Source organism: Homalodisca vitripennis, chromosome X, assembly GCF_021130785.1.
Source record: "Homalodisca vitripennis isolate AUS2020 chromosome X, UT_GWSS_2.1, whole genome shotgun sequence".
Classification (NCBI taxonomy): Eukaryota; Metazoa; Arthropoda; class Insecta; order Hemiptera; family Cicadellidae; genus Homalodisca; species Homalodisca vitripennis.
In genome coordinates, this window is record NC_060215.1 from 65,065,596 (window position 1) to 65,082,674 (window position 17,079).

At 29.6% G+C, this 17,079-nt stretch overlaps 1 protein-coding gene across 8 annotated transcripts in view; it reads left to right on the plus strand.

Moving 5' to 3' along the window:
- LOC124369091 (RIMS-binding protein 2) overlaps positions 1–17,079 on the plus strand; it is a 351,075-nt gene that overhangs the window by 284,310 nt on the left and 49,686 nt on the right. For 6 of the 8 annotated variants that reach the window (XM_046826818.1, XM_046826820.1, XM_046826822.1 and 3 more), the window contains 2 exons: positions 13,643–13,802; positions 16,120–16,315. In XM_046826818.1, coding sequence (XP_046682774.1) covers positions 13,643–13,802; positions 16,120–16,315 — 356 coding nt within the window. The remainder of the gene's footprint in view (positions 1–13,642; positions 13,803–16,119; positions 16,316–17,079) is intronic. The other 2 variants (XM_046826819.1, XM_046826821.1) reach the window with 1 other exon arrangement.

The following is a 17,079-nucleotide window of genomic DNA, read 5'->3' on the forward strand; positions in this document are numbered from 1 at the left end:
ATATTAATTTGATATATTAAAACATAGGCTCCCAGAATATATATACGGTATATATATTTAATCTGCAAAAAGTTGTGGACACATATTTGTAGCACTTATAAAATTTATTTTAACTTTAATTTTATGAAAAATTTTAAACCACCCCTAGCCAAGATAAAAAATACTAAAGTATAAACATAATATATTGTAAGGAGGATTACTTTTATATATATATATATATATATATATATATATATATATATATATATATATTCCTGGACTAAAGAAAACCAAAATATCATATTAAAACTTTTTAAAACTCAATAATTACCCGAGTAGCTGCTATTTTGTTTTGTTTTTTTTTTTACTTGACTATTTTTTATTTCAACCTACATAAATAATGGATGGTTGTTATAATTGGTTGAAATTTAATATGTACCTTCAAAATCTTTGATGATAGGGGATATGGTTTAGGACTAGAGTTTTTAAAAGTGTATTATCTCCCTTATTTATCAACCGATTTTGTTAAACTTGGTATCTTTAGGTTTTAAATTAAATTATCTGACAATTGTAATAACTGTGACTTTTTGATCATATGTCGTTATTATAAGATATTTACACTTATAAGACTTAAGAAAGCCACCATTTTGAAAATAAAACTTCTAATAAATTTAATATTTTCCTGTAGACCTTTAGGCTATAAAAGTACATACCAAATTTCAACCTATTACAACAAGCCCTTCTCAAATTAAATATATTGAAGGAAAAAAATGACATCTCACATACTGCGGTAACTATTGAATTTTTTAATATAATATTTTGGTTTGTCCAGGAATAATACCAGAAAATATTGGTAGAGAGTTGTGAGACACCCTGTATACAAGTAGAATAATTGTTGAGTAAAGAAAAATAGCGGTTCTGTCAATTAGCTACCTTCCGTGAATATATTCAGTAGATTTGTGCTGAAACATGTCATAAATACAGAACTGCAAGCAAAGTATTATCTACAAAATTACAATAACTTTTTAATTAGGTTTAGTCTATGATCTATAGGTTTTCATACACAAAGGACAACAAAATCACGTTTTCATGATCAGTAATTTGCGTGATACCAATTAGCTATCATCCACAAATATATGCAGCAGTCTCACAGTGATGCACGAACATAAATACAGAAAATACTAACTGCAATCAAAATATTATTTTGAGTACTCAGTTAATTTGTTAATAAGGTTGTCTATGTAAATTTTTTCAAACAGGAAGACGCCATTACTTTTCTTGACGAAAATGTAAATAAAGATTTATTGATTGATTGAAGTACAACAAAAACACTGTAGCGGTTGTTAATTTGTGTTGTCGATCAGCCGATGATTAATGACGCGGTGATTCTCCACAGATTTGGTTGTCGAATCCTATCGATCGATTCTTTGTTGAAGATTTGGTAGATTCAGGATTCGGCTTTGATATATCGCTAATTTCTCTTCTCCTTTTCTATTGGCACCTTAGAATTTCCAACATTCAACCTTAATTGTCTAAAAAGCTTATGGGATACACCCACCTTTCTCAAGTCTTCAATTTACCCTCCCACAAAACTTGAAGAGCTTCATCCTCCATGTCTCTTTAAAGCAAGAAGGTGACCTCTTACAACTAGCATAGTTGCCAGTGATTGTTTGAGTGTATGGTCTGTACAGCCATCAGGGATTCTCAAATTAAGAAACGTTACAACATTTTTCGGAACAGAACTGACTGTGTGATATCCACCTAACAGGCCTAATGCTTTACTATGATACAATTCACAAGAATTGAAGTTGCAATCTTTGTTTGTAATACAAGGGATAAATAGTAAATAAAAAATAAATTAAAGAAATTTTTTTTTTTAATTTATCTGTAGATTCTACATACTTTTCTGTATTTATCAACACAGCTGCCAAGTTTGTTTAAGCACTTATCATATATTTCAACTAAATTTAGAATACCCACTTCATAGAAATTTCTATAATTCCTTTTTTTCATGCTTCTATAACCAAGAGTTCATGGCCGTTTCCACTCCTTTATCGTAGTTGTAGTGGTTGTCACCGATGTGATGTTTGAGATGGTGGAGAAGATGAAAATCGCTCAGCGCAAGGACAGGGATGTACATTGGGTTGTCCAAAACTTCCCTGTCAAGACAATCCAGTAGAGTTAATGTCTGAGTTGCATTTTAAGGCCTTGCATTATTATTGAGAAGCAAAGTTCCTTATTGCATGAAGTTGATCAACAAAATGCTGTGCCGATCCCAAACGTACCTTGATCTTGTTCTTGGACAGTCTGCTTGGCATTACAGGAGATTGTGCTTGTCTCCATTCCATGTTCTATTGCTTCGATTCAGGCGTAAAATGCTAAACCGTTATTTCGTTACAATCCAGTTACAATCTCATTCAAAATTTCATCACCTTCTTCACCATAAAATGTCAAAAAATGTATGGAACACACAAGTCTTTTTTTATTGTAAATCTCCGTTATGAATTTAGGGATCCAATAAGAGCACAGTTTTGTAAGGTTTAAGCTTTAAAAAAACAATGTTGTATAGTAATGGCCTTTTCACTTGAGGATATTTGTATGAGAGAGACTAGTTATTGTGAAGCATCTGTTTTCACAGGCAACCAACTGAAGCCACCAAGTTGTTTGTGATCAAAGATAGATAAAAAATTAAGGCTATCAGAGCCGGTCTCATCATGAACGTTGTCGCAGTCATCTTTGAAGTCTTTGACCCACTTACACTCTTTGTCTTCACTCGTAGCATTAACATCATAAACTTCACAAATCTCCCAGTGAATGTCTGCAGCAGACAGTTTATTTGCCAACAGAAACCATATCTTTGACAGAATTTTGCACATAATCTTGAACTTTTTAAAAACATAGAACAGATCGTACAAGTTAGCTACCGAGCTTTAGCTGAGTACAGTTCCACATGACACAAGCACTCACAGCGCTTTAGTGGACTACTGTACCCCTGTATACAACCACACAGCCCTTACTTTAAAAACACACCTGGTAGTAAAACTCTTTGATCAATAAGCTTTCCTATCCTTAAGGAATACAACAATCATCTTCATTGTCATGTATTGTTTACTTATAGTATAATTCATTTGTCATCTCTTCATGCTCTGAAATTTCCAGATAACAACATTATCTTTGCAAACAACCATTCAATCTGAGACTCCACTATAAACTGGGTTATTTCATAATTTGTTAAACCATTCAATTGTATTACACACAATCAACATTTCAAGTATGCAGTGCATTTTTTAAGTTGTGAAACATCAACATTTCTTTAATACTTATACAGCTTTTAATCAATGAAAGATTGAACCGTGAAGTAGGTGATTTAAAATTATAGTTCATAAAAATTTAAAAATTAAACTGTTGTCAAGTACAGAGCTTACATTTCTGTCTTTCTTCCACTTTAAAAACTTGTCATATTCTATGTCATACAAACTTTACATCATATTGCAAATATTTATATTGGCAATGGTTCATCTATTACTTTGTTTTCCTTCCTTTAAAACGTCATCAGAATTTTTTCATTTTACAATCTTCGATTGTATTCATCATGTTCATGCATTAAAATTTCCTCAACTCTATTTTGTAGTGAAACAGTAACAATGTTTGAGGTTAGTGCATTAAAACATTATTTTTGCAACGACTGATTTTTTAGATCCCTATTATAAGGTGGTAACACAAACATTCACTTCATAGACCAAGTTCGTGTGTAAAAAAATTTTGGTTTGTGTAGTATAGACAAAAACAGCTTTGTTTACTTCTTAATGGTTTTACCAAAAGGACAATTTTTTACAGAGGTATCCACATGAATACTGCAAATTAGACTTCAGTGAGCAAAATACATAATACTTACTCAAGATACAATATTTTTAACTTTCCAGAGAAAACTAATATTGTACCAGACTAAACTATAGGTATCTTTTATATGAATATATCAGTAACATTGTTGTTATACATGTCAGTATATTTAAAATAACAAAATCACACACAAATGATATTGTTATTTTGTATTTTTTATATTTTAAAAATTAATACTTTTAGATATTAAAAACACTATGCTTTCTCACACTCCATAACGTTATTGTAGATTTTGAGGTTCTTAATTATATCTACTTTGAGATGGAACCCAAAAATACCTAACCCCTCTCTTTTATTATTCTCAAGCTCATTTTAAACATCATGTAAAGTTGGAAATTAATTTACTTTTTGAGACAATCTTTAAACGTATTAAAATCATAATCCTTATGACCAAGTGTTTTAAGAACTTCTTTGGTTGACAAGCTTCTGATTTAATATGTATATAAATATGTTTGAAGATGATTTTGTAATGCTAGACCAAATTTATACGATCTTATCAAACTTTACCTAAATTTTCAAATAACAGACTGTAATAAATTATATCAATGTACTTTAAGTCAAGTTTTGAAACCCTTAAGTGACTGTATAAATAATGCTAAATTTAATATATAGCATCACTATAAAAATTGAAAAAAAAACTTTTCTGAATCTTCCCAATATTTCAAAACAAGGAATTATCATAAGGCATTTACACTCCTCAACAGGTTATTTTTAAATTGTTATTAATTTGGTTACTGAGGAATTGTGCACATTAAGCTTATTTTTTACACCTTAGTAAATGTTTATTTAAATATCACTTTTTGAAATTGGCTACCAAGGTTGGCAAAGAGAGAAATAATCTATAAAAAGCAACTAATTTATTAAAGGAGAAGACTAAAGTTGTCAACAATCACCATAAATATTAGAAAACTGGAATTTGTGCATTCAAGTGATAACTTAGAAACTTTCATTTGTGGTGAAGACTTTTTTGCATATATTCAGGAGGGGGGAATATATGAACATAATTATAACTTTTGCAATGGTTCCCTTATAGTAAGGACCCTATACACATCTACAACCCAATTCTTAAATGTATCCAGCAATATCATTTGTCAGATGTTGATTATTGAATAATCATTTCCTTATGAATTCAAAATAATTTCTAGAAGGGTAAGCTAAAATATTAACTACAAGGTTCATACAAAAATATAAATTACATTGCTCTATACAGTTACTCATATAATTGGTATCTAATTGATTATGACCTAATTAGTTGATATAAAAATTAAATTAACCTTTAAAAGTTACACATAACAATAATAAATTCCACTCTTTGCAGTAAAATATTTTTACATTAAAAATAATGGGTGTACCACAAAGTGAAAGTATACAAAATCCTGTCTTGTGTGTGAATAATTTTGTTAGTGTATTTTTATTTATGTATAAAAACTTTTTTGTGTCAGTTTCGCTTTGTGTTGTCACAAAATTAAGATGTATATGACTTACAAAAAGCACCATTTGCTTAACATTTTTTACAAATTACATTTTGTTAAAAAAATTAAGAAACCTTTTATTTAAAAATTTTGTAATTTAATTAATTATTTTACATTTTTTTAAACAATGCAAACATGATTTACTTTCAACCCCCAATTTTATAATAACAGTGTTCAAATTATACAAGGTAATCTTCCTTTTATATTATTTTCCCTTGTATTTACTTGTGACCATGTATGAAACATATTCATTAAAAAAGTGTCCATGAATAAACATAAACAATACATGGGAAGATAGTATGACCAAAGCTTTAATAGTTTAAAAACATAAAGATACTAACCAAAATCATAACTCAGAATACATTCTTATTACAATATTTCAGCCATACCATTTAAAATTTTTTTAGTATTAACATATTTTTAAATTAAGAAAATTATTGTGACATATTTTTTGAATGTTTATTTCATTCAATTTACTAGTCATAACTTTTAAGTTTGCATAAGGTTTTAAAAAAACTTAGTATTATGTAAACACCCATACTTTTCACATTTGAGACGCCTAGTATCAAAATCAGCAATCTCCATGTTGAATTTTTCAGTATTGACCAAAAACTGTTACACAATGATACTCCTTCGTACTGAATACAAAAACTATTTTATTAAGAACTTGTGAGCCTTTGAATGCCATGGAAATAAATTTGAGCAACTTTAAACAGTTGATTACGGTACAATTAACACTTAAAATTTGGAGATTGCTGGGTTTGTAACCAACCCGTGGAGATTGCTGATTTTGTTCCTAACTTACAAGGAGATTGCTTGTTTTGATTCTTACTGTACTCAAATTCAAGTTATGCGCAATGCATCATGGGAAGCCCTGTAACCACCTGTAATTGGCTTAGCTGGAGATTGCTGATTTTGAAACTCAATATGCGTGGAGATTGCTGACTTTGTTATTGACACCATATTTTACTATTAAAAAAAAGACAGGATATTACCAACTTTTGAAATTAACGTTTTCTGCTCTTTGTACAACTGAACAAATAGAATAATAATCATCCAAAACCTCAAAACCGAAAAAAATTGGAGATTGCTGACTTTGATACTAGGCGTCTCATTTATAGCCACCATTTTGAAATGGTTCTTTATTTTATGATATTTTAGCTACCAATATTTTAATTTTACCAATGCAATAAGCTTTAAAATTATATATAATATAACTCAGCTGTTTGTATGTAATTGTCAAGATTCAAACCTGTCACCCCCATTTGTTGTACAGTCTGTACCACAGTGTCTGTCTGTATGTACAGACATTATCCTTTTATGTCATTTGAGGGATAGGAGGGCATAAGTGTATTTAATTATTTTTTCAATTACTTTATCTGTAGTCAAATTATGACAATTCAAATTAATTACATGGTGCAATTAAATGTAATATAAATAAATAACTTTTGGAACATTAGTAGTGTTCATATAACACAAATTAAATGTTCTTAAATTAATTTATTGAATAAATTCTTACTATTCTTAAACTCCTAAGAGGTTAATTTCATGTGTATTTTTGCAATCTTCAAATCAGTAGGTTTAAAATGTTCTAGTATTTCAAAAGTTATTTGTTTTAGGTTCTATGAGATAAATGCGTAGTGTTCAATTGTTACAACTGAAGCCAAAGAAACTATTTATTTGTTTCAATATATATTATTCTATCTTGTATATGTTTTTGCATTGCTGTTGTATAGAGCTATATGTCATTAGTTTGAGGGTTTTAACTTTAATTTCCTATTATTTGAAAGGGTGATTCTGAAATAAACCGCCAGACTTTGATAAATAGATAAATACATTAGAAAAGAGAAAACGTGTAAAATGCTTAGTTTTCTCTCTATCTTTCAATTTTTATTTTTTATATTAATAGTATTTTTATAAGTAATCGCTAAACCTATGAAGTTGTAATTTTCAACATATGCTATCAGCAGATGATGTTTAATTTCAATTCACAACTGACAATTTTTTTGCATGATATATAATTGTTTTAACAATCAGCAGTTTTAACAACAGATGTTTCACAACAAATAATGGATATTTAGTGTTGATAAGAATGAAACTTTTTTGTTTGTAATTTATTTATTTACCTATATCAATAGGTAAATAAGTATCATTTTAAAACCAATTCAATTCAATGGTTGGTGTAATTGTAATGTTTAGTAGTTTATGTAAATTCAAAATTTTGTTTACTATGTGAATTTGACATAATTTATTTATTTTAGTGTTTTTAAACATGGCCCAAAGTTTTCTGGCATATGTGGTAAAATTATTAACTGATATAAGTTTGGTTATTGATACTTTTACATGTAAATCATTGATAAAAATGTCACAACTCTTTATTGTAGTGCAATTTAAATAAATTAAGTTGATGTAAATTTAGAAAATTGTATTTTATTTCTATACAGGGAGATGGTTTTGTGGAATTTAACATTAAAATTTGTAACAGACTGCCATTTTGGACTTTTAAGATACAAAATTGTATTGTGTTTTAATTATAGGTCTTTTTGGTAATTATAGCAAATAGTACAAATTTCAAACTTATAGCATCAACAGTTACTTAGGAAACATTATATATGACATAAAAATCACTAACAGATTGACAGAAAACAGCATTTTTGGACTTGTGTTTAGCTATTTTCCAGATAAACAGACACTATATATATAATAGGTATTCTAATAGGTATTTAGAATGTAATCCGGTTAATCTTTTCCCTTTGTTTTTCAAGACAGCTTCTTGAGAAAATGTGGCAGTGTAGGAGACATCTTCTCTATAGGCTTTTTGTCAAATAAGGAAAGTGGTGCAAGTGCAAATTTGCATCTATGCCTTTTGTTGTCTTGTTGCGGGTCCATTAGTCTGGTTTGTTCAGTTTCCACCACATGAAGGACTATCCTAGTATAAGGCTACAATGGTCAGTATTTTCAATTCTCTAAAGATGTCTCTGCTGGTATCTTTATAGTGTCTACGAGTCGTCTGTAGCTATGTCTTTTAATAGCTCTTCTGTACCACTAGAACTCTTTAAAGACATGTTGTACATATTGCTTTCTAGACATCCAGTCTAAAGGTGTATTCTAAAATATGAGTAGTAAGCTTTTTTTTGCTACTGGATTGTGCTAATTTGTTCCATATGCTGAGTCACAAATGCAAGCGATATCCAGAAAGTAGATTATGTTTTGAGAAAACAAAAATAAAATACAAAAAAATGTATTATATACATTTGAAAGTGACATTGAAATACTATATGTCAACATGGTCATCATACATATTTAGACAATTATCATAGCGGTGAACTAGTTTTGAAATTCTAGCATTATAAAAATTCTGCTGCCTAAGGTTTCAACCAAGGTAGTCACACCCTCCAGCAGTTCCATGTCATCATCAAGGTGCTATGTCGTAAGTCAGGTCTTCATTGCTGGAAACAGGTGGTAGTCGCTGGGTGAAAGGTTACAGAGCGAAACATAATCTACTTTCTGGATAGCCCTTGTAGTTTGAAATTCAGTTTAATACAGAGCTGGTATTATTGACAGTACCTGTGGGATAGGTTACTATCTATTACTATGCCCATGTTCTTAAAGTGAACTGCAATGATGACCTTTTTAAAAACATTTGAAACGATTTCTTCATTATAAACGGAAATATATTGTATTTTTCTAAGTAACAGATCAATATTGTTTTTTCATGATGAAGGCTACATAAAAATTAATAACTGTTATTCTCTTTTACCAAATCAATGTATCATAAAAAACATCACTACCTCTTATGTTCACGGAATGTAGGGATATAACTTATTTGAAGGATATAGAGTATTCTCTACTTAAATTCAGGAATTTTAATTGGTCATTGCACAGTGCTTATGTGCATTACTCAGCTTTGGGTATGATCATATTGTGTTTATTGTCAGAATGTCATTGTACATTAATTCTTCCAGTTATCTTCTATTGTCTAAATAAGTTTTTGATCAGTTTGATTCCCTTTATATAATTCCAAGAGCTGTACATTTTTCTAATTATCAGTTGTAAACCAATCTTTCCTATTGTTGAAGACCTCTCATCTTTTTCTGCAGATGTGTTTGAGTTCATTGCAGCATTTATTTTTGAACTTCTTTGTGTCATTCACTATAAAAATTAATTTCTATGTTTGATGTGTTATATTTTGTTTTATTGCATGTTCTAAATCATCAGAAATGTTGCTTCAATGATTTTTCATTTATTGTTGATACATGTTTAGATATCTAGCTATTGATATAAGAGAATGTGTTATTTCTCATTGTTCTGTGACATTTTCTCTCTCTCTCTCTCTATTCCAGATTTTCAGGGGTATTTCTTTTCTCTCTCTCTTTCTCTCTCTCTCTCTCTCTCTTGTTTGATATCCTCTATATTGCTTTTAATTTATTGTTACCCCTTTTTATAAAATCAGCATTCTTTTTTTAGTTTGTTTTATTTTTATTTTTAACTCTTGTATAGTCTTAAGAACTTTTTTTGACTTGGTCTGTATTATCGACTTTGTTAATAATTCGTAAGAGTTTATACAGCAAATAAATATTATTTATTTATTTCAAATTATGTGTTTGTCCTGAACAAGCATTCCTTGAAAGGATAATAGGATTTCTAACATTTTCCATTGTTATTATTTGTTATATAATGTATATCCCAAATTTATAGTGTAAAATACAGGTGTAACAAAAAAGTTGGGGTGTCATAGTTGAGAGTTATCAGTTTTTTGTTGCTCCTGACTTCTGTATAACAATTTCAAGTGTCTGAATTCCTTTTTGTCATCTAGGTGGTTGGTGAGGATTGTTTTGTTTAGACCATGCAGATTGGATTTTCCTAGTGTCTCGGTTTCAGTATCTATAATTTTTTTATGGAGTTTAGTTTGAGTTTTCTGATTTTGTAAGGACAGCAGATATCAATTCCCACCTGAGAAATGTCACACAAAGTGTCCAAAGCCACATTAGAGCTCTCTTTTACTAGTGATTTCTGACCAATATTGGGCTTAAAGTTAAACCTCTAGTTCTTTCATTGTTTAGTTGTTTATGGTTCTCTTTTTGCATTTGAATGTGGAATTCTTGTTCTTATTTGATCCACACAACATCTGAGGTGTGTCGTTAGATAGCCCTGTAAAGACTACTGTTAGCAATGGTGGTTTTCAATTATTGTGTTTGTTCATATTGAACAATCTAGACATGTCTGGTTAATCATCTTTGTGGGGGAAAATTCTGGTCTGTTTAAATAAAAATATTATTTAAAACTTAATTTGTTATATAGTCTTTTACATAGATTCTGGTCGACAACATCTTTATGTTTCTTTAGAATTAATAGCGTTTGGCTTGGCTGTAACAGGTGTTTATTTCTGACTGTTTTTCATGGAATGTGTTAATCTGAATAGGGTGGAAATAAAGTTTATATTTATCCTCCCTATCTCGTAACTTCTTTAGTAACAAAAATAAAACCGAAATCTTTGGATGATATTCATTATATTTCTTTATGTTTGGTTTTTAATGTTTTGTTATGTAGCCTCTTTAAGTAAAATAGGAAATGTTGTGATAAATCAAGTCAAAATGTTGAAATCTCAGCCGCACCTTGTGATCAGTTAAATGAAAGAATAAAATAAAAGAAAATCTCATAACCTTCACAATAACCTTCTAATCTTGTTGTTCCTATACACATTTAGGTTCAAGATGTTTTCAAAAAATTCATAAATCTCTTTCCAGCTTTAATTGTTTAAAATTGAATAAATTTTTTGTCTAAATGGTCACTAAACCACTAAATTTTTAGTTTAAAATATTAATAAATTTCTCCTTTCGCAAATTAAGTACTCCCTATTTTCATAAACGCCTGTTGTTTGTGCACAAATACTAGCTGCAGACTGGTTTAACCCAAAATCAGGTAGCGAAAAAGGAAATGAGAATAACATGGACACCCCTATTTTTCACAAACAAAGAAAATATGAAAATCTGTCTTTACAGCATTTTGTCATGGGGGCATATACCAACATATTAAACATAAAATACTGAATAAAACATTTGTTAAAGCAGTTTATGATAGGTACTGATTAATATGCTATTATTTGGTGGGTCACAAGTTGGTGTTACTTTATCTAAATTTTGAGTCATGTATATATATATATATATATATATATATATATATATATATATATATATATATATATACACACACACACACACATTAATTTCATACAAATGGCAATAGCCCAATTTCATTTCAATAAAGATTGATTCACAAAAAGTGCTTGCTTCACCAGGACTTGAACCCAGATCTCTCATCCTTAAAATATATACATATTTAAAATTGTAATACCAATTTTCACAATTGAACTGTAATTATCAGTCCAGTGCAAATTTACAAAGAAATTAACAAACCTTTCATAAGAACCAAAACAAAGATAGTTATATCAGGATTTAAAAGTATCCAACAAATAATATAAATCATAGTAATTTCTTTTAGATTTATGAACTATTTTTTTAAAGTTCATGTCATTTATAAAGAAACATTTATGAATCAAAATTAGAAATTTCAGCATATAAACTATGGTTATTGTACAAGTTTTTAATTACTTTACTTGAGCCTTTTGCATAACCAGTCAAATCTAGTGGTTCCAAAATTTACTAGTGAGGAGCAAGGGAGAAATAATTTTTACCAGTTTATTATTGACTATGTGTGATACTAAATAAAATATTTATTTAATAAGCAAGGCTTAAACTAGTGTAATTCTAAATTGAACAGTTTTCCATTATTTTCAGTGCCAAAAATCATGTCACATTAAGAAATTGCTATTGCAGTTTCTTTATTGTAACTGAGTATGTAAAAGACTCTGTGCACCTTTTTTTTGTAAGGAAGTAATTTTGATGATTTTTTTATTACATAGTTATTTTCAAACTAACCCAAGTTATATGAATTGATTCTACATGGCACCTTCATATATTTTTATATATCATACGAGTATATTACTGCTATTGGCTTATAACTGTCTATGTTATTGTATTTTTATTTTTCACCCTATGACAGTAATGGTATAATATATTTAATTTATTGTCAGAGGATATACCTATTCTTCTGAGCTCCTCATCACTGATTTGTCTACAGTTACATTTTGCACAGTGAAATGTTGTCAGAAGTACTTAAAATGCTGTATACAGCGCAGTTGGTTTAGGATAAATTTCTTTTCTATGCGTATGAAGAACTTGTTGAAATGCTTGGTAATTAATATAATTAATTGTGGCTAGGAACCATATCATGTTTGATGTTAAGATCTTGTTGATGTACCTGCTTCCTTTTGTTAGTTATTTCTGAATTTATAATATTCCAGGTAGACTTACATACATTAGTTATATTGGAGTTATTTATTACATTTTCACTTATTTTGCATTTACTACTTCATTATTAACATTTCCCTTGCATTTATATTATTTCTTACAACATTTACTTAAATTTATAATACAGCTTTCTTGTATTTCAGATTACCTGAAATCCATGTTGGCTTAGGTTTCTCTGTCTTGTATGACTTAAGGAGAACAAAGCTGGAAGTAGTATCTAAATGTACTATAAAATACTTCATGCTTCTTTTATCTTCTGCATAGTAGACTTCTAGCAATGTTTCCTTTTTAATGTAATATTAAACATTTCTGAATTTGCTTAATACATTTTTTACACTTTTTACTTTTTTTGCTACACTTCTTATTTATATATTAGGTGTACCAAACCACCACCACAGTGGTAGTTAATATGTCTAATGGATAATCAATTAGACCTGTTGCTCTGATTTACATTTCTTCACAATTATTTTGGCTGTTATTTGAAATACAAAAAGTTTACTAAAATGTTATTTACGAAAGATTTTTCCACTAATGATGTACAATAACATGTAGTCCGTAATGCGTGTTTAAGTCTAGTGGTGTTTGCATTTTAATTTTTTATAATGAAATGCAAGATCCAATATTTTTTAAACGTTTATTTCAAAAAAGCATTTCAACATATTTTAAAAGATTAGCCATGGTTGATTTTAGTTTAAATAATATTTGAAACAGCAATAGGTTGAAATAATTGTCTGCAAGACATATAACATTCGTGGGTTGTCTGATACACCATGTATAAATACAAAAACTGTGCAGAACAGCATTTGTAACTGTAGCCAGTAATTCCTAATAAAATACTTTTTCTTTGTACAATTAGAGTTGAAGATATTAAATATCAGATAGAGGGGCGAGAGTAGAAATAATACTCTGTGGTTGTACTAGGAGGAGGAACGTCGGAGGTATGGCTCATCTGTGCCAGCTCACATGCGTCATCATCAGCACCACCGCACTGGCACAGGTGGCCAGGTTATCATAGAGACAGAAGAGAATCTCAGTGACAAGGAGATCTACCCCTCCAACCACATGAGTATTCCTGCTATAGGTATATTTATACCCACAATTTTGTTTATCTTACAGAACTGTCCCCAACAAATATATTACTTAAAGAACTAAGTCCAGGTTTAGAAAATTCCAGCTTGCAAAATAAATGTTGACTAAAATGGTTGGAAAGTTTATTTGTCTAATTAATATATATCTAATTTGTATTTACACTTGTCATTTGATCCTTTTACACACATAAAGTTTGCTGTATTAGTAAATGCTTAAGTTTTGGTTAATTCCTGAAAATGATCTAGCTCAAATAAGCTATCCAATAAAATATTTTAAATTTCAATATTCCTCTTTCCAACTGTATTCTTATAAGTGTCCAAAACTTGTGCATCTTCAGTACAGCCTTTCTTTGCCTAAATTTGAACTCGACCACACATAATTTACCTCACCCAAATAATTTGAAATTTGTTGTTAGATATTATTATAGCTATATAATATAGTATAGCTACTATATGATATAAGGTATTGCATCATTAGGGGAGGAAGCAATGGTGAGATTTTCAGCTGAGAGCTTTTAAGAAGCTGGTCAATAACACACAAGTTGTAATTTTTTTAGTTAAAGGTAACAACTCTACAATGAACAGCAAAATATAATTTATGTACGATCAGCTTTACTATCATTTTGTAAAATATAAGAAAAATTTATAACATTAAATTTTATTAATGAAAATTTAGTTGTATTATATAAATAGGAAAAGTAAGAATAACCTTTGTGGCCGGGCGTGACAGCTTCTGTCCCGCTAGTACTGAGTGGCCAAGTCGCACACTGGGCAGCATCTGTTCACGCGCAGGACACTTGCTGTCTCTCGCTGTAATGCTCTGTTCTTTATTAATTTACTCGATAGCTGATTAATCTTTTAATCTAAAACGTTCACCTTTCAGTTAAGTTATTTTCTAAAAAATACACTGAAAAAGATTTTTTTTTTTTCGTTTACATAAATGCATTTTTGTCGCAATTTTCTTTTGGTTAGGTGTAAATAACTTCCACTACTAATTACTAAAATATGCTGACATACTAACTAAAAGAATTGACTCATTATTTCATATAGCAAACTAATGTTTAATATTTGAGAAGTCTTTAATTATATGTGTATTTTAGAACATGACTTACTGATTTTTAATTGAAAAAATCAATTATGTCAAATTGATCCAAGGTTCAATTTGTCAAAAAGTATTTTGATTGGCTCTAAATATTGGTAATTTCGTTTTCTACAAAAAAAAAACATCCTATTCAGATTCAGGTTTTATTCACCGTTAAATAATATATCATATTACAATAGGTTTCGTCATTGGTACATAAAAGTACTAAAACTAGGTTAAAATATCTAAACAATCAGAAATTAAAAATTTATCAGTAGTGTAAAAGGCTTTAGGGATAAGCCACTTAGAAATATAAATTTTAAACTTATTAATAGGCTGATTCTTAACTAACATTGGTAACTTGTTAAACATCTTTAACTGTTGGTAGCTAAAGCTCTTATGGCTTTTATCAAGTCTTATTCTAGGCAAGACCAAGTTAGACTTTATACCTAGTGTCATATTCATGTATTGAACTTTGACTGTCAAATTTATTTATATTTTCTCTAACATGAATTAATTTGTTATAAATATATAGGGAAGCAAGGGTCATAATATTCAAGTTTGTTGGCAATAAAATAATTATACAATTGAGTCATTAAACATAATTCTATTATTTTACTAAACACAGGAATGATGGCAATGGGGCGATAATTTTCCGTAAGACGATTATCCCCCTTCTTAAAAATAGGTGTTATCTTAGCAAATTTTAAACAAGTTGAATACTGACCTTGGAACATAACTAGATAAATTAAAAATGTAAGTGGTTCTATAATTGATTCAATGATGTTCTTAATTAAATAATTTGAAAACCCATAGACATCCTCACTACGAGAATTACTAAGTTTAACAACAATACCAATCAACAAAGTAAAAAGTGGGTTAGACATAATTAACTGCAATGGTGTGTGAAGCATGAAATTCAAGTAAACTCCTGTCAGGGTAATGTATAGCGCTACAACTCATGGGCGGTCCGAGTCAAATACTGTGTACACCAAAAGGATACTAGAAAACATGTATTACTAATTTTGCACACAGAAAACATTGGATATAATATATAAAATGTTAAACTTCATGTACCTGTACTGTAAAAACAAACAATAATGTTGAAAATTATTTTTATTAAATCTAATTTAAAATGCAAGATTTAATAATTTCCATGCGTATTATATCAATATGTTAAATATCTTTAGTTGCTGCAAGTGATAACTATGCATTAAAATGATTGTTAGCAGAAATTACTAAGGACACGGGGAGTGAAGGGAATTTCAGTGAAGAGGATTACATGGACAGCAGACGTGGAGGAGGAGGAAGAACACACCATCAGCATCACTATGACTCTCACCGAGGACAGAGGCCTTACGGATCAAGGCCATCAGGTCCTCAGCATCATGGCGCAGCACGTTCTCCCCAGCGCCGGGATGACAGGTCAGCATACGTCATGTGCATTATAGTTGGTTATGTTTAACATGTTCTGGAAATGTTCTCAAAAAAATATCATGACCCAACAGTTCTGGTTTCAGTGATTTTGTAATTTTTATTGATTTTTACTGAATGTTTAAAAAAATTAGTGAAATTCGTGTAATGTAATATATTTAAGTTTGGATAAGAAAATTATTTTTAAGTTTTTTATATTTCAATCTGTAAATTCTAAAAAATAGATACATAGTGACTTATATCCTTATATTTCTTTATTAATTATTATTTAGCTAAAATATTAAGACTGTTTTTTACACTGATTATCCTTAAGAAATTAATTAATACACTTCGTTTTAAGTTCATTTCAAACTAATTGAAAACTTTTAATGTAATACATAAGATATAAGACACTGTTTATTTGAACATAATTGTCAAGCTCAGTACAATTACCATTTTTTGTTTATTTATTACAAAAGATACTTCTGTGCGTGTAGCGTTTTCAGAGCGATTGACATCTTCATCCTCCAGTGTAGGGATTGTAGTTCTCCTTCCACCTCAGAAGCACCTATACCGAACAGAATGAGCGATTCATCAGCCAGTTCATAATTCCTCCTTGGAAGGATTTGGATAGCAGGGTTTTGTGTGGGTGGCAGCTACTTGGGTGAAACTAAGGCAATCTGGGTATCAACTTAGCATACTAACTAACAAGATCATCATCAGATTGGTAGCAGATACATTTCAATAATTACTTATTAGTTTCGCCTAAGTGTTGA